The 25,811-nt window shown below is 46.3% G+C and overlaps 1 protein-coding gene across 7 annotated transcripts in view; it reads right to left on the reverse strand.

The window, feature by feature from the left end:
• Positions 1 to 25,811, reverse strand: part of CWC27 (CWC27 spliceosome associated cyclophilin) — a 226,780-nt gene that overhangs the window by 75,475 nt on the left and 125,494 nt on the right. The window contains exon 12 of one of the 7 annotated variants that reach the window (XM_030567322.1): positions 11,020 to 11,078. The exons of 4 other annotated variants lie outside the window; for them this stretch is intronic. In XM_030567322.1, coding sequence (XP_030423182.1) covers positions 11,035 to 11,078 — 44 coding nt within the window. In that variant the 3' untranslated portion in view covers positions 11,020 to 11,034. Of the gene's footprint in view, positions 1 to 11,019; positions 11,079 to 23,609; positions 23,891 to 23,934; positions 24,104 to 25,811 lie in introns of those variants that run through there. 2 more of the 7 variants (XM_030567320.1, XM_030567321.1) reach the window with 2 other exon arrangements.

The following is a 25,811-nucleotide window of genomic DNA, read 5'->3' on the forward strand; positions in this document are numbered from 1 at the left end:
TACTGGCTTTTGTATGTTATTATTCCTGATGTTCAATTTGTGTCCATTTATTCTTTCACGTAGAGAGAGACTGTCCAGTTTGGCCAATGTACATGGCAGAGGGGCATTGCTGGCACGATGGCATATATAATATTAGTAGATGTGCAGGTGATGAGCTCCTGATGGTGTGGCTGATGTGGATGGGTCCTCTGATGGTGTCGCTAGAGTAGATATGGGGACAGAGCAGGCAAAGAGGTTTGCTACAGGGATTGGTTCCTGGGTTAGTGTTTCTGTGGTGTGGTGTGGTTGCTGGTGAGTGAGTATTTGCTTCAGATTGCGGGGCTGTTTGTAGGCAAGGCCTGACCTGCCTCCCAAGGTCTGTGAGAGTGGGGGATCGTTTTCCAGGATAGGTTGTAGATTGTTGATGATGTGCTGGAGAGATTTTAGCTTGGGGCTGTATATGATGGCCTGTGGTTTTCTGTTATTTTCCTTGTTGGGCCTGTCCTGTAGTAGATGATTTCTGGGTACCCATCTCGCTCTGTCAATCTGTTTCTTCACTCCCCCGCATGGGTATTGTAGTTTTTAAAATGTTTGATAAAGATTTTGTAAGTGTTTGTCTCTGTCTGAGGGACAGGAGCAAATTCAGTTGTATCTTGGGGCTTGGCTGCAGACAATGGATCGTGTTAAGTGTCCTGGACGGAAGCTGGAGGCATGTAGGTAAGTACAGTGGTCAGTAGGTTTCCCGTACAGGGTGGTGTTTATGTGACCATCACTTATTTGCACAGTAGTGTCCAGGAAGTGCGTCTCTTGTGCGGACTGGTCCAGGATGAGGATGATGGTGGGGTGGAAATTGTTGAAATCCAGGTGGAATTCTTCAAGGGCTCCTTCTCGTAGGTCCATATGATGATGACGTCATCAATGTAGCGCAAGTAGAGGAGGGGCGCTAGGGGACGAGAGCTGAGGAAGCGTTGTTTTAAGTCATACTGGTGTAAAGAGCTTCTTCATCCATGGTGGCCAGGAGGGTGTTTTCAGGAAGATCATCAGTCAGGAAGTCGGTGGTGTCTCGAAGATAGCTGGGAGTGCTGGTAGCTGTAAGAGTGCTGATGCTTGAGATGATGGAGCATCCAGGGTTCCCAGGTTTATGGATCTTGGGTAGCAGATAGAATACTCTTGGTCGGGGCTCTGGAGGTGTGTCTGTGTAGATTTGTTCCTGTGCTATAGCAGGGAGTTTTTTGAGCAGATGGTGTCGTTTCTTTTGGTACTCCTCAGTGGGCTCAGAGGATAGCGGCCTCTAGAATGTGGTCTTGCAGAGTTGCCTGGCAGCCTCCTGTTTGTAATCCGACCTGTTCATTATGACTACAGCACCTCCTTTTTCAGCCCCTTTGATTATGATGTCAGAGTTGTTTCTGAGGCTGTGGATGGCGTTGCATTATGTACAGCTGAGGTTATGGGGCAAGCGATGCTGTTTGTTCACAATTTCAGCCTGTGCACGTCTGCGGAAGCACTCTGTGTAGAAGTCCAGTCTGTCATTTTGACTTTCAGGAGGAGTCCACACAGAATTCTTCTTGTAGTGTTGGTAGGAGGGTTCCTGTGGGTCAGTGCACTGATTACACAATACAGGAATAACTGGTGAAATTTAATGATATGCAGGAGGTCAGACAAGAAGATCCAATGGTACCTTCTGTCCTTAAAATCTATGAATCTGATAAAGTATGTCACAGCTCACGTGTACTGAGAAGAGATCCCAATGTTCATCCCACATACTCTTCCCAAAAGATTAAGAGAAATCAGGTGGTAATGGAAAGATCTCTCACTACAAACAAGCAATTATTTTTTGTGATAAGAAGTTGTTTTTAAAACACGCAGATATTATTTCTTAGTCTGCGGATTAAAGAGAGTCTAGATGCACCAATGTTTATTCTGCAAATTTAAATGCAAATAAATTTATTATGTGCATTAAAATTCAGATAGGTAATCAAACATGATCAATCGTAAGAACTAAATTATGGCTAGATATGAGCATACTGTTTGTTGGCCATTAAAAAACTTTGAACATTGGGGCAACCAGAAGCAGTAGTTAAATTTTTAAAGTGAAATAAATTGGTAAGTTTTTATTTGCTCAAAACAAAGCAATATAAAGACATTTATATGCCTAATAACGTGCAAAATTTAATCTTATTAAAAAGACGATTTTTTTGGAGTACCAAGAATACAAACTACTATACCGAAATGCCTAATTTTGGCTCCTTTCCAAGTCCCATGTATTTGAGATTGAGTTGTACAAACTGCAAAATATCATGTATACAAGTCTACACATAGGCGCAGAATCTCTCACTGCAGATCTCAAACTGGAGAGGGAACATGGAAGGCCTTTTGTCCCCTACTGCCAGCAAGTCTGATGAGTCACTTTCACTGATTATCAGTCAAAGAGAAAAAATCATCATCATCATTAGGCCATGTCACCTATTTAAAATTTTTGTTGCAAAAATACACATCAAGCAGGGATGAATCAGAACCGCATGTTGGGATATTACAATGAATACAGAAGTTAGAAAGCGAAAAGATGTATTTATTATCAAAGTTTATTTCTCTGCCAACTGAAAGTTGTTACAATACATTTTCTAATATTTAGTCCAGTCAATTAAACATTTCAAGTGAATGGACATCCACTATCTCCTTGGGAGACTGTTTGGCAGCCTTGTATCATTCAGTGTTGAGAAGTTTTTCCTGATATTTTATTTAAATGTCTTAGGTCAGGTCTACAAACAAAAGTTAAGTCGACTGAGCTACATCACTTAAGGGTGTGAAAAATCCACCCACCTCAGCAAGTCAACCTACCTCCCTGGTGTAGACAACACTAGGTCAACAGAAGAACTTTTCCATCAACAAAAAGAACAGGCGTACTTGTGGCACCTTAGAGACCAACAAATTTATTTCAGCATGAGCTTTCGTGAGCTACAGCTCACTTCTTCAGATGCATAGAATGGAACACACAGACAGGAGATATTTATACATACAGAGAACATGAAAAGATGGAAGTATGCATACCAACAGGAAGAGTCTAATCAATTGAGATGAGCTATCATCAGCAGGAGAAAAAAAAACTTTTGAAGTGATAATTAAAATGACCCATAGAAGGTGTGAGGAGAACTTAACATAGGGAAATAGATTCAATTAGTGTAATGACCCAACCATTCCCAGGCTCTGTTTAGGCCTGAGTTAACTGTATCTAATTTGCATATTAATTCGAGTTCAGCAGTCTCTCTTTGAAGTTTTTTTGTTGCAAAATTGCCACCTTCAAGTCTGTCACTGAGTGGTTAGAGAGGCTGAAGTGTTCTCCCACTGGTTTTTGAATGTTATGATTACTGATGTCAGATTTGTGTCCATTTATTCTTTTGCGTAGAGACTGTACATTGGCCAAACCGGACGCCAGTTTCAATTACAGGAACTCCTGACTTAAAGTCGTCCCGGTTAACCTGTTTCGATGTTAAGTTGCTGATCCATTAGGGAACACACTCGTTTAAAGTTGTGAAATGCTCCCTTCTAACGTCCTTTGGCAGCAGTCTGTTTTGTCCACTACTTGCAGAAAGAGCAGCCCATTGCAACTATCTCCCCACTCCCCATTGCCCTGCCCAGGCACTTGCACCCCCCCCCCCCGAGCCCAGCTGCATGGCCCCAGCCAGACAATTGCACCCCTGCCCACTCAGACCCCAGGTGCATCACCCCCCACATCTCCACCCAGATACTTGCACTCCCTTGCCTAAAGCAGACCTAAGTGATCCAGAGGGAGAAAGCCTTATGCTAAGTACTGGGCTTGTGTGGAGATTTCTACACGTCACCTCCTTTCTTCGGGGTTTGCTGAGAAATGAAGCTGCCGGAAAGCCTCCAGTTCTTCGAGATGTGTTGCTCATATCCATTCCAATTAGGTGTGCGCGCGCCGCGTGCACGTTCGTTGAAAGATTTTTACCCTAGCAACACTCGGTGGGTCGGCTGGGTCGCCCCCTAGAGTGGCGCCGCCATGGTGCCGGATATATACCCCTGCCGACCCAACGGCCGTTCAGTTCCTTCTTGCCAGCTACTTCGACAGAGGGGAAGGAGGGCAGATTTGGAATGGATATGAGCAACACATTTCGAAGAACAACAGTTACAAAGGTGAGTAACCGTCTTTTCTTCTTCGAGTGCTTGCTCATATCGATTCCAATTAGGTGACTCCCAAGCCTTACCTAGGCAGTGGGGTCAGAGTGAGATGTCGCAGAATGTAGAACTGCTGATCCAAATGCTCTGGTCAGCTCTGGACTGTTGAACCAATGCGTAATGTGACGCAAAGGTGTGGACCGAGGACCAGGTAGCTGCACGAAATATTTCCTGGACGGTACATGAGCCAGGAAAGTGGCAGATGAAGCCTGAGCCCTGGTAGAATGGGCGGTAAGGTGGCTCATCGGAACATGAGCCAAGTCATAGCAGGTGCGGATGCATGATGTCACCCAAGATGAAATCCTCTGGGAGGAGACAGGTAGGCCCTTCATCCGGTCTGCCACCGCGACAAAGAGTTGTGGTGTTTTACGGAAGGGCTTTGTTCACTCGATATAAAACGCAAGCACCCTACGGACGTTTAGGGAGTGCAGTTGTTGCTCCCGGCGTGATGAGTGTGGCTTCGAGAAGAAGACCTGAAGGAAGATATCCTGGTTGATATGAAAGGCCGATACCACTTTAGGGAGGAAGGCCGGATATGATCGCAACTGTACCTTGTCCTTATGAAACACTGTATATGGGGGGGTCCACCGTGAGAGCCCGAAGCTCGGAAACTCATCTTGCCGATGTAATGGCTATGAAGACTGTCTTCCAGGACAGGTACAGCAGCAAGCAGGTTGCTAGTAGCTCAAAGGAAGCAGCCATAAGTTTGGCTAGAACTAGGTTGAGGTCCCAAGTTGGGGCAGGGCGGCATACTTGTGGGTATAATCGCTGCAAGCCCTTGAGGAACCTCGAAACCATGGAGTGAGAGAAGACCGAGCAGCCGCTCTCCCTTGGGTGGAAGGTAGAGATGGCCGCCAAGTGCACCTTCAATGAAGATACCACTAGGCCATGCTGTTTGAGAGACCAGAGGTAGTCCAAGATGGCAGGGACTGGAACCTCGGTGGGAATAACATTACGTTGGTCGCATCAGCAGGAGAAGCGCTTCCACTTGGCCAGATATGTTAACCTAGTGGAAGGTTTCCTACTACCCAGGAGCACTTGTTGCACCGAGGCAGAGCAACGTAACTCGGACTGGCTTAACCACGCAGTAACCATGCTGTGAGGTGAAGAGACTGCAGGTCTGGGTGGTGAAGTCTGCCGTGGTCCTGAGTTATCAGGTCTGGGCAAAGAGGTAGAGGGATTGGGTTGGCTATCGACAGGTCGAGCAACATGGTGTACCAGTGTTGCCTCGGCCAGGCTGGAGCGATCATAATGAGGTGCGCTCTGTCTCTGCGGAGTTTGAGCAGGAACCTGTGAACCAGCGGGAACGGTGGAAAGGCGTAAAGCAGATGGCTCAACCACGGTATCAGAAATGCATCTGAGATCGAGCCCTGAGAGAGACCTTGGAAGGAGCAGAACGTCTGGCATTTCCTGTTCTCGTGGGAGGTGAAGAGGTCTATGCGGGGAAAACCCCACTTATGGAAAACAGACGAATTGGCCACTCGTGAGACAGGAAGGATCTGCTGAGTTGATCCGCCAGAGTGTTCCGAACCCCTGGGAGAAAAGACACTACCAGGTCTATCGAGTGGGCTATGCAGAAGTCCCAAAGCTGAATAGCTTCCTGGCAAAGGGGGGAGGAACGTGCTCCTTCCCGCTTGTTTATGTAAAACATGGCTGTTGTGTTGTCTGTGAACACTGACACACAACGGCCTTGTAACTGCCCTTGAAATGCCTGGCATGCAAGGCGGACTGCTCTCAGCTCCTGCACATTGATGTGCAAGGCCAGTTCCTGAGCTGACCAAAGGCCTTGAGTGTGGAGATGTTTGAGGTGGGCACCCCAGCCGAGAGATGACGCGTCCGTTGTGAGGGTCATTGAAGGCTGAGGCGGATGGAATGGCATCCCTGCACAGATCAGGGAGGGCGTCAACCACCAGTTCAGAGAGCCTAGGATGTCCGAGGGGATCGTGAGGATCGTGTCTATACTGTCTCTGCCCGGGTGGTATACCGAGGAGAGCCAAGTTTGAAGGGGATGGAGACGTAGTCTGGAGTGTTTGGTCATGAACGTGCAGGCAGCTAGGTGACCCAGGAGGCCGAGACAAGTGCAAGCCGAAGTTGTTGGGAAGTTTTGTAAGCCTTGTATAATTGATACCATCGCCTGAAATCAAGGCTGTGGTAAGCAGGCCCTGCTGAGATTGGAGTCCAGAATGGCCCCAATGAATTCTATTCTTTGTGTGGGAACCAGAGTGGATTTCTCTATGTTGAACATCAGGCCTAGTCGCTCAAATAGGGCCTTGATGATGCCCACATGACAGGTGACTTGGGTCTCGGAGGCCCCTTGAATGAGCCAATTGTCAAGATACGGGAAGACGTGTATCCGACGACGACGGAGGGAGGCGGCGACTACAGCCATGCATTTTGTGAATACCCGTGGGGCTGTAGAGAGGCCAAACGGAAGGACCGTAAATTGGAAATGTTGACGCTTGACCACAAACTGGAGGTACTGTCTGTGCGGAGGGTAAATGGCTATGTGAAAATACGTGTTCTTCATATCAAGGGCGGCATACCAGTCTCCGGGATCCAAGGATGAGATGTTAGTCCCCAGGGATACCATGTGGAACTTCAACTTTATCATTAACTTGTTGAGTCCTCACAGGTCTAGGATAGGCCTGACACCTCCCTTCGCCTTGGGGATTAGGAAATAGTGTGAATAGAACCCCTTGCCCCTCGAGTCCTTCAGTACCTCCTCTATAGCTCCCAGGGCAAGGAGCATCCGTATCTCTTGCAAGAGGAATTGCTCGTGAGAGGGGTCCCTGAAGAGGGACAAGGATGGGGGGTGGGGGGGGGCGGCGAAATAAACCGGAGGTGGTATGCAAATTCTACTGTGCGCAGGACCCAACAATCCGAAGTTAGTTGGGTCCACGCAGGGAGGAAAAGGCAGAGGCAGTTGTAAAAAGGAGGGGAAGGACCCTGGGAATCAACTGGTATGCCATCCTTGGACGTGCCTTCAAAAGTTTGCTTTGGGTCCCGCAGGTGGTTTGGAGGGACCCTAATTCTGACCCCGTTGGGGTTCCGACTGCCGTCTGTGATTGCCTCAGCCGCGCCTTCTGCCGAAGTCCTGTCGTAGCCTGGGCGGGAGGTAAGGGCGGTGAGGTTGGGGACAGAGGGATCTGCGCTGAATCACCAGTGTGTGCATCTCGAGTGAGCACATGATCACCCCGTTGTCCTTTAGGCTTTGCAGCCTAGGGTCAGTCTTTTCAGAAAATAGGCCTTGGCCATCGAAGGGCAAGTCCTGTATTGTGTGTTGCAGTTCAGGTGGAAGACCTGACACCTGAAGCCATGATGTTCGCCTCATGGCAATACCTGAGGCCAGAGTTCTGGCTGCGGAGTCTGCTGTGTCCAGTGAGGCCTGGAGAGAAATTCTCACCACCTTCTTCCCTTCCTTCAAAAGGGCAGCAAACTCCTGACGGGAGTCTTGGGGGACTAACTCTGTGAATTTTCCAACCGCCGCCCACGTGTTATAGTTGTACCGGCTAATCAGGGCTTGCTGGTTTGCCACCCTGAGTTGGAGGGCCCCCGCGGAGTATACCTTGCGGCCCAATAAGTCCATGCACCTAGACGCCTTTGATTTTGAAGCCAGAGCTTGCTGGCCATGGCGCTCCCTTTCGTTGACTGATTGCATGACAAGGGAGCAGGGAGGAGGGTGCACGTACAGGTACTCGTACCCCTTAGAGGGTACCATGTACTTCCGCTAAACTCCCCTGGCCGTGGGCGGAACAGAGCTGGAGACTGCCAGATGGTATCGGCATTTGCCTGGATAGTACGAATGAATGGCAAGGCCACTCTTGTGGGGTTGTCAACTGAAAAAATATCCACCACTGGGTCCTCTACGTCCGGGACCTCCTCCACCTGAAGATTCATATTCAGGGCCACGCGTCTCAGGAGGTCCTGATGTGCCCTCAGGTCAATTGGAGGACCACCCGAGGGGGATGTCCCTGCCACCACTTCATCAGGAGAGGAGGAAGAGGAAAGGCCAGGGACAAGAGGGTCCTGTGCAGGCTCCTGTTCGTGGGCGATGTCAGGCTCAAGTGGAACCTGTGAGTCTGTTGATTGCATGGGAGCTTCTTCTGTATCTGCAGGAGGGGGGCGGCTGACCGTCGCCTCCGGCATCTGGTGTTCCGATGGTACGGAGCGTGATGGCACTGGAGGCGCACCTTGGGCTTGGTGATATGCCCAAGGTGTCCAAAATGACCACTGATGAGGTCCTTGTTCTTGGACCTGGGTCTCCTGGAAGACTCGGCTGGGCACATCTGAGTCACGATCCTGTGCATAGGAAGCACTGTCTGCGCGACATGACACCGATGTGTGTCGAGATGGCCACAGAGGAGCTGAAAAGCCCTGGGAAGCGTCCTTATCTCTAAAGGATCGCTCTCTCTGCAGCACCGGAGAGCGGTACCAGATGGCATACTGGTACCGGAAACGAGACCAGGACTTGTGACTGGAGCGGTGCCGGGAAGTCGACCGAGATCTCGACACTTGACGTCTGGAGCGGCTGCGAGAGTCGTGGTGCCAGGAACGGTGCCGGGAGCTGGATCGGTGCCGAGAGTACCAGGTCGGCGAACGGGACACTGAACGGTGCTGCGAGTGCAACTGGTACAGAGATGGACAGCGGTGCCGGGACTGCGAGCGGCGTCAGGACTGGGATCAGTGACGGGACCGAGAGCGCCGGCGGGACTGCGATCGTGATCGATGCCTCTCGGTGGTGCCGACCGAGGATAGTCTCAGCAGGGCAGGCTTGCCAATCGATTGTATAACCCGCACCAGCCGTGCCGGGGGTTGAGGCAGCGCAGACTCCATCAGCGCGATCAGCTCCCTCGCCGTGGAGAAGGTCTCTGGCATGGAGAGAATAGTGAGCTCAAACACGGTGTGCGCCAGGGAGCTTTCAGGAACCGGACTTGACGGCCCTTGCGGGACCGGAATCGACAGTGCCGAAGCTGGAGGTGCCACGGCAGGTGTCGGTGCCGGGTGGTCCGACTTAGGCGGGTGCTCCGACTGTGGTGCGGGCGGAATAGAAGCAGAAGGAGTCTTATGTTTCTTAACCCGCGGGGAGAGGGAATGGTGCCGAGCAGACATCTGTGCCGGCGACGGTCGGTGCTGAGGGGCCTTAGCGATACTGATGCGATCTGGTGCCGAAGAAGCACTTCTCCCTGGTACAGACTGTCCGGCACTCGGTGCCGAGGGCAGAGGAGTAACAGCTGCCTCCATCAGGAGCTGTTTGAGACAAAAGTCCTGCTCCTTCTTTGTCCTCGGCTTAAAGACCTTACAGATCCGGCACTTATCCGAGAGATGGGATTCCCTGAGGCACTTAAACAGGAGTCGTGAGGATCTCCCGTTGGCATTGGCTTGTGGCAGGCCGAGCATGGTTTGAAGCCCGGTGAACTGGGCATGGGCCCCGGTACCGGTTGCGGGGAAGGGGCTAATCCCCAAACCCCTGTCAACTATATACCCTAACTATATTATAGAACGAATAAAACTAACTACAACTATAGAAATTATAACTATATACACAAGAATTAGTAAGAGAACTACGAGTAGCTAGGGAAGTGGAGATCCACTGTTTCAAAGACCGACATGGGTGGTAAGAAGGAACTGAAAGGCCATTGGGTCGGCAGGGGTATATATCCGGCGCCATGGTGGCGCCACTCTAGGGGGTGACCCAGTCGACCAACCGGGTGTTGCTAGGGTAAAATTCTTCCGACTAATGTGCAGGCAGCGCGCGCACACCTAATTGGAATCGATATGAGCAAGCACTCGAAGAACTAATATTCCTTTGCTTCATGAGTAGTGCCTCTGAAGCACACAAACACACTTTTTTTTAAACAGCCATAACACACTGCAAATTCATGTTTAATTTGCTGACCACTACTATCTCAACATCTTACATTATCATTGCTTCTCGGATTTCCCCTACTGCTGGGTATGTGTCAATTTCAGTATACTTAACACAGTATATCCAATTTGAATGCTTGGATCCAACATCATTCCCTTAACTTATCAGCCATATATTACAATTTAGCAGGGTAGAGTGACTTATAGGGAGAGATCGTAGATACCACACTTGTCCAGATCTTACAAAGACTTATATGCGTTTAAACTTATATGTATTAGATGTGTTGAAATGTCGCTCACTGAGTAGGACTACTCACAATGAATAAAGTTAACCAAGCAAGTAATTCTTTACAAGATCAGGGCCACACTGCCAAATTAACATTCTAAAGCATCTAGCATGTGAGGCAAATGGATGCTCTGTCATGAAGGAGGGGCAGCTGGGCCAAACCTGAGTGGTGCTGCTACCCTATGCACCAGGCTGCAGTAACTGCAGCAGGAAGTCAGGCCCAGTCCTGCAGGACAGGAGCTGCCATTACAGAGTAAGTGTGGGGTGGGCTTGCTCCTTCACTCCCCTCCTCACCAGGCAGCGATTAGTGTTGCGGCGTCAAGGTGGAGGGTGCTGCTGCAAGTGGTCAGTGCCCCTTGGTGGGGTTAGAAGGTGGCAGTGGTGTGATTTATGTATATTGTATTTACAGCAATAACTGAATTTTCATACCTGTGACTTTACACACTATTTCCCCCTAAACTGTGACCTTTTTTAAGGTCTCCATGATTTTTGCTATAGAAGTGCTGAGAAAAATCTGCAGCCCTAATCATAACCAAGATTTTAAATCCTTTCCTTATTTACAAGCTCAGATTGCCCTACGTTGTCTGAATTTTGGCAATATTCACAACTGAGGCATTGTTTTGATAATACACCAGAAATAATCTGATACTTCATCTTTCAAAAGCAGATTAGAAAATTTGTCTAACCTTGCATCTCTGTATGGCTTCATTTTACTTGCTGAAGGTTCTGATAAAATATTTAAACTGAAAGAAACCTGTAGAGGGATTAGAGAAGCAATTTAGCTAAAAGGATTGGGAAAATTTATTAAAACACTGGACAAGGCCAACCCAGAAAAACTACTTTTGACTAACTATAAACCTTCACACAGAATTTATTAGACTCTAGAAATTCTTTCAAGGTAGAAATGGAAGATTGCAGTTTTTGTTGAACAGACTACAAGATACTGTATGATTTGAGATTATCCTACAGTGCCCACCCTCTCTTCCCCCTTGGCAAAACTAGTTTTTTTTTCCCCTGGTGCTATAGTAATAGAAATAATAATACAAGAGAACATGATACTAAAGTAAAGGTTTGTTATCTGGCATGTTGAAGAATTGGGAGGGAAGGGTGCTAATTAGTCAAAAATTCCAGTTAACTAAGAGTTATACATTACCAATAGAATACCAATTTTCAAAGAATTAGAATACAATAAAATTAATAAAGTATAAAATAATATGCAGGTACTCACTAATGCAGTAGTAGAACTTCACTGCAAAGTAGTTGGTTTCTTGAAGCACTTAGTGTATACAGGTAAAGTTTTCTATACAGTAAGCCATCTTATGACACTATGTATCACTATGGGCAGTACATGGTGTACACCCAGATCACTAAAAAAACACAACACTAAAACTATACAGAACATCATTTAATCTTTCTTTGAGGATTCAAAAGGCACTTCAGGATCTTGCAGTGCCTCAAGGTCATCAATAGCAACATCAATTATCACCGTAGATGTAGAAGGTGTAGGAGATTGGGCTGAATCTGTAATGACCCAATGACACAGCCTGGAAGCTGCTTTTTTGCGTAAGTCCCTTTTATCAGCTTGCCTATGTGTCTTCTGCCTCTTTTGCATAAATGGAGAGTGCAGAATGTGCAACTGCATAACCTCCTGGGTAGTATACTAGTCCCGGTTACTAGACTGAAGTCTAGAATTGGGAGATAGCAGAAATGTTGGTTAATAGAGTTTTCTGGTTGATAAAGTGCCAGATAACACAGCTTTGTATCTAGTTACTGTATTCAAACTAGGGATTTGAGGTTTCATATAGACTTCGTTTTGCTTTTCCCCCACCCCCAAAATGGGTTATATTTTACATTTCTTTCAACCACAGAAATAACTAGAAATGTCTGCAAATTGATGTGTTGTTCAACAAGTGCTTGGATCTTTTCTAATACCCATTCAAGCCTTTGAAAAAGTACACCCTGATTCTTAATATCCTCCTGATGGTTAGCCCATCACCTTGCAGGCTCACATAATGCATATAATTCAAACAAACAAGTATTATTTTTCATGTAACACTGCAATATTAAATCTTTTTAATAAGTTTATTAAAGGGAGAGTTTGGGAATTTTAAAATGTTTTAAAACAATTTCCTGTTACTAATTTTACCTTCGACTATTAAAAAGAAAAAGTTAATTTATTTTCATTATGCTGTTTATTTATTGCACTTTGGATTTGACAATGAAAAAAGACTATTCAGTTCTACTTGTATCTAGTTAATTTATACTCAGTTTAGGTTCCAAATTCTCATGGGATTGTATAATCTTGCTGTCATAAACAGATAGTTAAGGGTTAATAGAACAGGAGTACTTCATGTCTCTTTTGACTGTAAAGGGTTAACAAGTTCAGTGAGCCTGGCTGTCACCTGACCAGAGGACCAATCAGGGGACAGGATACTTTCAAATCTTGAGGGAGGGAAGTTTTTGTGTGTGCTGTTAGTTTTTGGTTGTTGTTCACTCTGGGGGCTCAGAGGGACCAGACGTGCAACCAGGTTTCTCTCCAATCTCTTTGATACAGTCTCTTATATGTCCAGAATAGTGAGTACTCGGCAGATAAGGCGAGTTAGGCTTATGTTTGTTTTCTTTATCTGCAAATGTGTATTTGGCTGGAAGGAGTTCAAATTTGTATTTTGCTAAAAGGATTTTAATTTGTAATTGTATACTTAGGCTGTGAGGGTATTCCCAGTGTCTATAGCTGAAAGATCCTGTAACATATTCCATCTTAAATTTACAAAGATAATTTTAACTATTTTTTCTTTCTTTAATTAAAAGCTTTTCTTGTTTAAGAACCTGATTGCTTTTTTATTCTGGTGAGACCCCAGGGGATTGGGTCTGGATCCACCAGGGAATTGGTGGGGAGAAAGGAGGGAAAGGGGAGAGAAAGGTTAATCTTCTCTCTGTGTTAGGATTACTTTCTCTCTCAAGGAGAGTCTGGGAGGGGGAGAGAGAAGGAGGGGGGAAGGTGGATTTTCCTTTCTGTTTTAAGATTCAAGGAGTTTGAATCACAGTGATCTTCCAGGGTAACCCAGGGAGGGGAAGCCTGGGAGAGGCAACGGTGAGGGAAAGGGTTTACTTTCCTTGTGTTAAGATCCAGAGGGTCTGGGTCTTGGGGGTCCCCGGGCAAGGTTTTGGGGGGACCAGAGTGTACCGGGCACTGGAATTCCTGGTTGGTGGCAGCGCTACAAGTACTAAGCTGGTAATTGAGCTTAGAGGAATTCATGCTGGTACCCCATCTTTTGGATGCTAAGGTTCAGAGTGGGGAATTATACCATGACACTTGCATTGCCTGAAAGTGCTGAAAATTTAAACTGTTTTCACTTAAATTAAAAAAAGATTCACAATGACATTTCTATTAATATTAGATTTTACAAAATTTATATCCAAGATTAGGGAGATCCCCTCCATTTAGGGGTCTAAGCTGATTGCCTGCTAAGGTCAAAAGAACCCCAAAACTAAAATTGGGGTACGTAGTGTGATCATCAACCAGTTCATATACTGAAATGCTTTTTTTCCTAACACACAGCTATCGAATAGCGATAGTGACACTACTGAATGAAGGTTGCAAGAAACCACTCTAGAATACATTAAGAAGCAGGAGGAAAAAAGAAATTTCTACTGAAGTCTTTTCCTATAGCTTATATCATGTAATATGAAATGAAAAAAAAAATGTTGTGCTATTGAATTATAACAATGTTGCACCAACTGCCCACATGCCAAATTGTATAAGAACAATGCCATATCAAAAAACCATATAATATATGATTTGTCTACCTATAGTGACCTGGTCAGGGAGGGGAAGTTATTCAATGCTGGGTTATAAGATTTTTCTGTGAATGCATTGGTCCACCTTCTATTGGGGCTTTGAGAAATACAAACAGGGAAGCAACACAATGGCTTCCCAGATTTAAGAAAATCTAGGTTGGGGTGGCCAGTCATTTTAATCTCACCCTCAAGCTCCTGCTGGGGAGCAGGGTCTGGGGCTTGCCCCATTCCACGTGGCTCCCGGAAGCTGCGGCATGGCCCCCTCCAGCTCCTATGTATAGGGGCAGCCAGAGGGCTCCGCTCTGAGCTCTGCCCCCATCCCAAGCACCGCCCTCAAAGCTCCCATTGACCAGAAACTGCAGCCAATAGACTCATAGATTTTAAGGTCAGAAGGGACCATTATGACCATCTAGTCTGACCTCCTGCTCAATGCAGGCCACAGAATCTCACCTACCCACTCCTGTAACAAACCCCTAACCTATGTCTGAGTTATTGAAGACCTCAAATCGTGGTTTGAAGACCTTAAGCTGCAGAGAATCCTCCAGCAAGTGACCCATGCCCCATGCTACTTAGGAAGATGAAAAACCTCCAGGGCCTCTGCCAATCTGCCCTGGAGGAAAATTCCTTCCCGACCCCAAATATGGCAATCAGTTAAACCCTGAGCATGCGGGCAAGACTCACCAGGGGTGGTGCCTGCAGAAGGGGCAGCATGCAGAGCCCTCTGGCTGCGCCTCTGTGTAGCAGCCGGAGAAGAGACATGCCTTCTGGGAACCGCTTGAAGTAAGCGCTGCCCGGACCCTGCATCCCTGAGCCTCATCTCGTGCTCCAACCTCCTGCCCGAGCCCTGATCCCCTTCCCACCCTCCAAAACCCTCAATCCCAGCCCAGAGCCCTCCTGCACACCAAACCTTCATCCCCAACCCCACACCAGAGCCTGCACCCCCAGGCAGAGCCTGCACCCCTTCCCACACCCCAGCCCCCTGCCCCAGCCCTGATCCCCCTCTCACCATCCGAACTCCTTGGTCCCAGCCCGGAGCACCCTCCTACACCTCAAACTCCCCATACCCAGCCCCACCCCAGAGCCTGCTCCTCCCACCAGAGCTCTCACTCCCCCACACTCCACTCCCCCACTTCAGCCCGGAGCCCTCTCCTGCACCCTGAATTCCTCATTTCTAGTCCCTGGAGTCAACACCCGCAACCAGAGCCCTCACCCGCTCTCGCACCCCAACCCCAATTTTGTGAGCATTCATGGCCCACCACACAATTTGTATTCCCAGATGTGGCCCTCGGGCCAAAAAGTTTGCCCATCCTTGATCTAGGTACACACTGGACGGATAATGGGGCCCAGCTGTTAGCTTCAATGATCCTTTATCCTTTTCCCAACATGCTGTAAATCTTGCTTTGCAATGCTGAGATCTACTAGATTAAAGGACTACAAACTGTTAAAAAGGGTGCTGATTCCTGCAATGGTGGGGACACTTGCCAAGAAGCTGTCTAAGGGGACATGTTGATAAGAGTGCAAGGCTCTATGAGTGAGTCTAAAGGAATTGGGCCTTCCCATGCATTAGAGAGAAGGAAGTACTTGTTTCTCATGATACATTTAGGAAGGCGTTTGTTTGTTTTCCATGATACATTTTTTCTTAAATGTTTTTGCATGAAATAAATTATTCTTTGCTTTAAGAAGGCTATTTGGTTGATGATTACTAAGCCTACATTTATGTCACAGAGGTCAGGGAATTCATGGAATCCGTGACTTCTAAAGACCTCCATGACATTCTCTGCCTCAGCCCCAGCGGCTCTGGGACTCTGGAGCTGGCAGCCAGCAGGGCCCTGGCAGGGTTCCAGCAACAGCAGTGACAGGCAGCCCTCGGCAAGGCTCCAGTGACAGGTGACAGACTCCTGAGGGGCCCTCCTCAGGGTTCCAGTGACAGGTGACAGCCTCACGAGGAGGGAGGGGGACATCTCGGGCAAGCGGTGGGTGGTGTCCAGTTTTCTCTTTGGGAAATATGGTCACCATACAGCTTCCAGCCGCTGTGGGCTGAGGGGGTTCCTCCTGGCAGCTGGAAGTTGCCATGGGCAGAGGGGGAACCCTTCAGGTCCCAGTCACCACGGTGCCGTAGCAGCAAAAGTCAGACAGGTCACAGCTTCTGTGAATTTTTTATTGCCCCTGACCTGCCTGTGACTTTTACTAAAAATAACCATGACAAAATCTTAGCCTTACTGATCACCACTGTCAGTCTAGATGCGCAGTGTCTGAGCCTAACTCAGATCTGCTGAGATAATCACAGTTGATTACACAGGAGACTGCAACCCAGTAACTGTCAGAGTGGGAGAATCATACGATTTCCATCCCAAGCAAAAGGTGATGGTCACAGACCCTGAGAAGGTGAGCTCCAAGAAACCAGGAAGGATCAGAAGTGCAGTTCACCTGGTAACTACTAAATACATATATCTATATCAAACCGTGTACCATCTTAGTAATTTTCCTGTGCATCCACCTACAAACAGTTATATAAAAAATTTCTCTACTGCAGAGTTAGATCACAACATATGTTACTAGTAATTCTAGGTACAGCAGAATAGATGCTCTGAATGTTTTCTTCATACTTTCTATTATCAAGGATTATTATTTGTTACTTGTGTTACCGTAGCACCTAGCAGGATGAGCTGACTGCAATATCTCATGTTGACATTATCTAACTGTTTCAATATTGTGCTTCACTTCATCACGCGTTAATCAACATTTCTTCTTTGACTGGAACATACTCATGTTTAACTTCTTTCATGCAGTAGCATCTCTGTTTTAATCTTGTGCTTGGTGATCCTGCCATGGACTTTTGAATGTTATTAAATCTCTCACAATCAATGAATACATTATTCTAATACACATTTGATCACAGTTCTTTGATATCAGTATAAGGAACAGATCACCAAGATAGTATTATAGTTCACATGGCCTATTTTTCATTTATGTATTTTTTAATTCTATATCAAAATCTAAGCTCTGAGACAAGAGTATAAAGGGAGGAGCTCTCCGCCCATCCTTCTGTTCCTCTGTACCAAGCTCTTAGATGATTGACTCCGATGCACTGGGGATGGAGAGTGGGTCAGGTAATGGACATATGCAATACATCTTGAAGAACAACAGTTACAAGAAGGTGACTTTTTTCTTCATGTGATTTTGCATATGTCCATTACTAGGTGACTCCCAAGAACTTTCCCTTTGAGGTGGGGTTAAGAGTCTCATTGTAAGAAGGACTACAGAACTGCTTTCTTACATTCTCATCTTCCTTTGATGTGGTAGTAAACACATCTCATCTAGCAAAGGTGTGGGCCACATTGCTGTTCTGCACATGTTCCATGATGGGGACATTTCCCACAAAACCATAGAGGCTGAATGTGCTTGTGACAGGTATGACAATATCCTGGGCAAACCTTATGGAGTTAAGTTAAACTACTAAATTAAGTTTAATATCTTTGGAGTTCATTATATTGTAAACGCCAATGTTTGTGTACTATTATGGGATTTTATAGATGGAAGGATTTTTTTTAGGAGGAAGGATTAATGCAATCTCTGGAAGATAATGTGAACTTCAAAAGACTACGCTGAACAATATAGTAGACACAATTGATCTTTTACGACAATGTGTGTGAAGTGGAATTCCTAGGAAGTATGGGGGTAGAGGAGATTTCAACCCCCCACCTACAAACTCATCCTTTGAAGCTTTTCCCTGAGGAGGGAGCATTTTGTCTGATGATCCCTTATTACATGAGGGCAGTTCAAAGACCCAATATAGATTCTCCAGGGACCAAGAGACTAAAAAAGAACTACTGAATAAATAGCCTGAATTTAAGATGACTCAGAGCCTTCTTACTGATCCAGCAAATAGGCTGGACTTCTGGTCGACAGAGGGCTCCAATATTAGAGAAGCATTGGAAGGACCTGGGCTACTGAGGCCCCATAAGATAGCATTCTAAATGTAAGCTGAGGCTGTTATGAACTTCTGACCACAAAAGGTCCCATGAGGAGTGGGGGTGGGGGCAGGTTTGAAGGACTTGCCTGCCAGAGCCCATGTTGGAGCTAGTTGGGTGGATCTCTGGAAACTGAAAAGCTTAATAGCATGCATGTAAATTCTTTTGGATGTAAAGAACAATTTGGATGTTTGCCGAGTACTAGCTTCTCTGGTAGGACTTAATCATCTGTACCAGGAAGATGATTTTCATACCAGGGCCTCACCTGGTGAAGAGGACAATGTGATCAGAGGAAGCAGGTTAGAACCCACCTCAGGCTGGACTTTCACTACTGATGCTGGAGGCCTGTCTGAAGCCGGTTGTGATGGTGTACCCCATAAGGCTTCATGGGAATATGCTTATGAATGTATATATGATACAACTGGGTTGGCTGGTAAGAAACTCCATCATGCATGGACATGTGACTTGTCCATGTGACTCCAAAACTCCATCTTGGAGCTGGACTTTGCATAGGAGAGAGGAGGGAGTCTCCACCCACAAGAGGAGGTCTACTTAAACCCCTGGGAGACCCCTCCATTTTGTCTTCAGCTGTCTAAAGAGATAGCCTTTCCATCCCCAAGGATACCTGAAGGAAACTGGAACAAAAGACAGTAACTACCGGGGGGTGGGGGGGTGAGTGATTGCTGGACCCAGCCTAGAAGGAGACTAATCTGTAAAAGGAAGCTTACTGGAATTTCTCTAAGGGTAAGATTTTAATCTGCATTCAGTTTTCTTACTAGATTAGACTCATAATTGCGTGTTTTCTTTTATTTTACTTGGTAATTCACTTTGTTCTGTCTGTCACTACTTGGAACCACTTAAATCCTACTTTCTGTATTTAATAAAATCACTTCTTACTTATTAATTAACCCAAAGTATGTATTAATACCTAGGAGGAGCAAACAGCTGTGCATATCTCTCTATCAGTGTTATAGGTGGTGAACAATTTATGAGTTTACTCTGTATAAGCTTTATCCAGGATAAAATGGATTTATTTGGGGTTTGGAGCCCACTGGGAGTTGGGCATCTGAGTTTTAAAGACAGGAATGCTTCTTAAGTTGCTTTCAGTTAAGTCTGCAGCTTTGGGGCATGTGGTTCAGACCCAGGGTCTATGTTGGAGCAGACTGGCATGTCTGGGGTGGGAGGGATAGCTCAGTGGTTTGAGCATTGGTTTGCTAAACCCAGGGTTGTGAGTTCAATCCTTGAGGGGGCCAGTTAGGGGCAAAATCAGGACTTGGTCCTGCTAGTGAAGGCAGGGAGCTGGACTCGATGACCTTTCGGGGTCCCTTCCAGCTCTATGAGATAGGAATACTTCCATATATTTTATATTTTATTTATTTATTTTAAGACAGGATAAGCAAGGGCACATCAGATGGCAGTCCCAACGGGGTTTCTGTGATCCAACCCATCACACCGGCAGCAAACAATACTGACCCTCAGTGCCTGACAGAACCTCAGGGATTTATTTCTGTAGTATACTGGTTGCCAGGTACTGACTATGGATGGTTTTTGGTATTAGAGAGACTTCCCTGCTTGAGAACTTATTTCTGTAGTACAGAGGAGACAAGGCTCTATATGGTGGAGGCATTCCCCAGCATAACCAATAGGATCAATGATGGGACTGGTATGATACCAGGGGCCAATTGTTTCTAGATCAAAAAATTCCATTCAGACATCAGGGGCTTCCAAGCTATTGGTAGCAGGCGCTGCAGCAGCAGTTACTGTTAGTCTTGGAGTTGGCACTGAAATTGATGGAAATAGTACCAGAAGTTGCTGGTGCCATAACAGATCCTAAAGTGGGAATCAATGTATGCACCACATGTGACAGGTCTGGCAAGGCACTGTCAGCCTGAATAATCAGCAAAGCTGGTACTGAGAGGCTTAGGAGATCCTTCACGGATGTGTAAGCCTCTGAGGCAATCACTATTGAAATGAGCCTGTGCCTTGCTTGGAACAGAGGTGAGGCTCCAGCATCTGTGACAAGAAAGTAATCCGTCTTGATGGCCCTGGAATCAACACTCCGACCTTGTCAAGCCACTAGTATATGGCTGTGACAGATATAATATGCTGCAATATCCTAGACAAACCTTATGGGATTAAGTTAAACCTTACTGAATCAAGTATTTTAGGATTCCACTGTACTAAAAATACAGAAGTTTACGTACTATAATAGGATTGTATGGAATTTCTTTTAGAGAAAAACCATCTCTGGGAAGTATTAGGAATGCCAGACGACTTTTTGGGACAATACGTGTGAAATGAATTTCCTAGGAGAAACTTGAGTGAAGGAATGCAAATGACCCACTTCCAAATCCATCCTTTTGAAGCTGAACCTTGAGCAGAAAACCACTGTATGGCTGACTACCTATTCATGGTTTCTTCAAAGTCCCAAATTGGATAAATGAGTAACTTACAAAATCATGAGGGTTCTTGTTATGAGCCAACGGTGTTATGAACCTGCATCTGTGAAAACTCTTGGGTGGGGTTTTTTGAAGGACTGCTCACCTGCCTGAACCCATGTTGGAGTTGGGGTGATCTCTGATAAGCTTATTAACATACGTGTAGATTCTTTCATTGTTTCTAATGTGTTTTATTTTCAATGTTTTCACCTTTAATTCTTAGAAAGAGCTGTGTGGTAACTCACTCTGTGGCAATTACACTGTGTATCATCTCTGAAGAGAAGACAAATGAGGTCTCTTTACGCAGCCTGTCTTTTGCTGAAGGTTTCACAGTATAGTCAGGGGATTGTGCAGCTTGGAAATGCCCAGACAGAAGGAAGAGAGATAGATGCCTTCAATCAAGAGAGCCAATGGCTGGGGAGCTGGAAGCCTAGAGTGGGGGCTCTTGCTGGACCTTAGAGGAGAAATACAGATGCAGTTGTCCTGAAATGTGATGGCAGCATCAGGGAGGAGTGGGCTGAAGGGCGTGTACTACTTTTGGTACCTGAGTAGCTAGCCTCTTGGTTGAGGAGTCCCATACCAAGGACTCTGATGTGGAAGTCATTCTCTGCTTTGGCAGTTGCGGATGCCCCAAGCATTTGTCCCCCTTTGAGGTATGGCAAAGGGGATCTCCTCCCATCTCTACCCCCAGATAAGGCCGAGAAAGCCTGGAGAGGAAGGAACTCTCTCTAGTCGACCGAGGCTGTAACAATGCTGGGCAGAGAGGGGCCTTCAAGAGGAAATACCTGGGGTGTTCTCTCTCCTCCTTAGTTCTTGTCTTGGGAAATCAAACACCTGTCCCTGATGTGACCCTCACCTAAGCACTTCAGGCTATGAGAGTGAAGGCCAGTCACCAGCATCAGTTTGTGACTCTTAGAGCAGAGTTTGAAGCCAGGGGACAAGGAGGTGAAGCGACCATCCCAGAGAATGGGGGAGGAGGGAGGTTGGATTGTGCTGCACGTTCACCCTAAAACCACAGCCCCTCCTTTTAAATGGCCAACCCAACAGGCTTTGCTTGGTATGGGAAAGGAAGGTGCTGCTGCTTGAAACCATTCCTACTTTATGAAGGCTGAAGAAGCCGAAACCCTTTGCCTTACCATGGCTGCCTCCAAGCTGAATTCTGTTGCCCGGCTGAGTGTGTGTGATGTCTCACACCAAACCAGCAGGAACTCAATATAAGAGGCAAAATGCGACCTTGTACCGAAAGCACACATGCTATGTAATGTGAATCACTTGATTCAGTGTGAAATAGTCTTCCCTTTGTTCACTAAAATGTATCTTTTTACAAACTAGTCTCCCTTTTTTTCCCCCTGCAGCTGCAAATGTTTCTACGGTCCCCATATCATCTCCGTTCCAGAGGCTAGTGCAAATTAGAAGGCAAAAAAAAAGCACTCGCAACGAGATGTTCTCGGAGCTCATGCAGTCCTCCTGCACTGAAAGAGCTCAGCAGAATGCCTGGAGGCAAACAATGGCAGAGTCCAGGAAAGCGTTAAATGAACGCGATGAGAGGAGGCGCATAGACCACCACTGCAGCCCCTGTATAACCGCCTGCCCTCCTCCCCAAGTTCCATATCCTCCTCACCCAGACACCCTAGAATATGTGTGTGTGCGTGGGGAGTGGGGGGGGGGGAGAGGGGGAGGCTATGGGCACCCAGCCACTCCACCCCAAAGGATTGTCCAGGCAACAGAAGGCTGGCATTCATTAAGTTTTGAACTGTAGTGTGGCCTTGCCCTTCCCTCCTCCCCTCATCCACCACCCCAGCCGGTGCTTCCCTCCTCACCCATGCCTCCCGGGCTACCCCTATTTGTGTGATGAATTAATAAAGAATGCATGATTTTGAAACAATAATGACTTTATTGCCTCTGAAAGCAGTGATCGAAAGAGGGAGGTTGGTTGGCTTACAGGGAAGTAGAGTCAACCAAGGGGTGGGTTTTCATCAATGAGAAACAAAGAGAACTGTCACACCGTAGCCTGGCCAGTCATAAAAATGGTTTTCAAAGCTACTCTGATGCACAGGGCTCCCAGTTGTGCTCTTCTAATCGTCCTGGTGTCTAGCTGCACATAATCGGCCACCAGGCAATTTGCCTCAACCTCCCACTCTGCCATAAACATCTCCCCCTTACTCTCACATATATTATGGAGCACACAGCAAGCATTAATAACAATGGGAATATTGGTTTCGCTGAGGTCTAACCTAGTCAGTAAACTGCGCCAGCAAGCTTTTAAATATCCAAATGCACATTCTACCACCATTCTGCACTTGCTCAGCCTATAATTGAACTGTTCCTTACTACTGTCCAGGGTGTATGGCTTCATGAGCTATGGAATTAACGGGTAGGCTGAGTCCCGAAGGACCCACAACTATAGGCATTCCAACATCCCCAATGGTAATGTTCTGGTCTAGAAAGTAAGTTCCTTCCTGCAGCTAGCTGTTCAAACAGACCAGAGTTCCTGAAGATGCGAGCGTCATGCACCTTTCCCAGCCATCCCATGTTGATGTCAGTGAAACGTCCCTTGTGATCCACCAGTGCTTGCAGCACCATTGAAAAGTACCCCTTGCAGTTTACATACTGGCTGCCAAGGTGGTCCGGTCCCAAGACAGGGATATGCGTTCCGTCTATCGCCCTACCACAGTTAGGGAACCCCACTGCAGCAAAGCCATACACTATGACCTGCACATTTCCCAGAGTCACTACGCTTGATAGCAGCAGCTCAGTGACTGTGTTGGCTACTTGGATCACAGCAGCTCCCACGGTAGATTTACCCACTCCAAATTGATTCCAACTGACCTGTAGCTGTCTCACGTTGCAAGCTTCCAGAGAGCTATCACCACTCATTTCTCAACTGTGAGGGCTGCTCTCATCTTGGTATTCTTGGGTTTAAGGGAAGGGGAAAGCAAGTCACAAAGTTCCATGAAAGTGCCTTTATGCATGCGAAAGTTTCGCAGCTACTGGGAATCATCCCAGACCGGCAGCACTATGCGGTCCCACTAGTCTGTGCCTGTTTCCCGGGCCCGAATCGGCATTCCATGGCATGAACCTGCCCCATTACCACCATGATGTCCAAATTGCCAGGGCCTGTGCTTTGAGAGACGTCTGTGTCCACATCCTCATCACTATCTGGATCGCACTGTTGTTGCCTTCTTACTTGCTTTTGCAGGTTCTGCACATATTGCAGGATAAGGCACGAGGTGTTTACAATGCTCACAGCAGCAGCAGTGAGCTGAGCAGGCTCCATGCTTCCCCTGGTATGGCATCTGCAGGAGAGCAGACTTGCAGCAGAAGCGTTGGGGGACGACTGTTAGCACCGCACACATTTCCTGAGGAAGAACACACATACCCAGGAGCCCATGACAGACAACATGGAGAAATTTGCAAGGCAATAGCAGCAGAGCAGAGTTGCAGCGAAAGCGGTGTAGGATGATGGTTTGCAGACCTACTGCACCACCTCCTGCCAGCAGCACCCAGGACACAACAGCAGTAGTCTCAGTGAGTTGAGCTGAGCAGGCTGCACGCTTGCCGTGGTATGGCATCTGCACGGAAAAAAGGCGCAAAACGATTGTTTGCCATTGCTTTCATGGAGGGAGGGGAGACTGATGACATGTCACCACTTGTGACAATGTTTTTGTCCCATCAGGCATTGGGAGCTTAACCCAGAATTCTAATGGGCAGTGGGGACTGTGGGAACTGTGGGATAGCTGACCACAGCGCATCGCTCTGTAAGTTGATGCTAGCTACGGTAGTGAGGACGCACTCTGCTGACTTAATGTGCTTAGTGTGGACATATGCAATCAACGGTATAAAATCGATTTCTAAAACGTGACTTCTATAAAATCGACCTAATTTCGTACTGTAGACATACCCTTAGATGCATCTAAAGTCCTACCTCTTTTGGGGCAACAAAAGCTCAGACTATTAATCAAAGTCTCTCAAGACATCTTCCTCTCTCTGATCTCAGTCTTCAATCCACTTCCACTACTCTGGAGTCTTCTCCTCCAGCTCTGAGGCTAAGTACTGGCTTCTCAGAATGAGTCTCTTTGAAGGCTCTGCTCTTTTGCAGATTCTGACTCAGGCTCCTTCACTGGAGTCCCTTTGGGTTCTCCTCTTCAGACTGAACCATCTCCCCTTTTATGAGCACCAGGTATCTGTTTAGTTATCACCTGATGCCTTCCAGTACTACCCGTCTGGTTGAGAAGCAAGTCATTAGGTACATATGACACCTGTCATAATTAATTAGAGATTAAATCCTTTCCAGCCTGTGATTGGGTTACAGTGGACAATTGGTAAAGAAAAAGAAAAAAAAAAAGGGACAAAAGGAAGAGCTCAAAGACCTGAAAATGAGTATCACTAAATAACTGACAACAAGAAACTAACTAAAAATGGTTTGTTTGCTGACGGAACAAACAGGCAACATGTTTCGATCACCAGCCATGGACAGTAAGAAGGAACTGAAGGACGGGTGGGGAGGCTCCATACTTTATATGCTCGGCTCAGAGCACGAGAATACCAGGATAGAAGTGTGGCCCCTATTATGGATACTACTAAAGAAAACACTCCAGCACAACCTAGTCCAATGGACATACGCAATCACTCAAAGAAGAACGAACAGATTCAGGGGTGGCAACAGAACTGGATTCATGTTATATCAAATATTCTTCCAGTTAAATTTTGCACGTAGGTGGCTGAACAAAATCATATTACAGCAATGAAAAATTTTAAGGATACAAAACACATATTTTTCATTAACTTTGCCACAGCAGATATTTTCTATGGTCCCTATTCAGCAAGATACTTAAGCAATTGATTTTACACATGTGAACAGTCCCACTGAAATCATTCATAGGAATTGTAGCAGTTTGAAGTCAACGGAACTATTAACATGCTTAAGGTTAGGCATCTGCTCATTATCTTGCTATATTACAGGCTGTAACAGATAAACCTTTTTTAGGGAATACAGTAATACAGAGTAACAACAATGGAAATTTCAGCTGCAGCAGCTCTCCAATCAATGTATATGCATGGAACAAACATGCAAATACATTTGTTTGATAGAGTTTTGTCATTTTATATTTTTGTACACTTGTATATTTTTGTTGCTACTGTTGTAAATTTTTAAGGATTTTTTTTCCTTGTAGATTATCCAATTCAGCAATCCTATTTAAATTCATCCACATGATACCCAATAATCCTAGATGTTGAAGATGAGAAATTAACTAAAACATTTACAGTTACCACCTTCTA

Source organism: Gopherus evgoodei, chromosome 6 (assembly GCF_007399415.2).
Source record: "Gopherus evgoodei ecotype Sinaloan lineage chromosome 6, rGopEvg1_v1.p, whole genome shotgun sequence".
NCBI classification, from domain to species: Eukaryota; Metazoa; Chordata; order Testudines; family Testudinidae; genus Gopherus; species Gopherus evgoodei.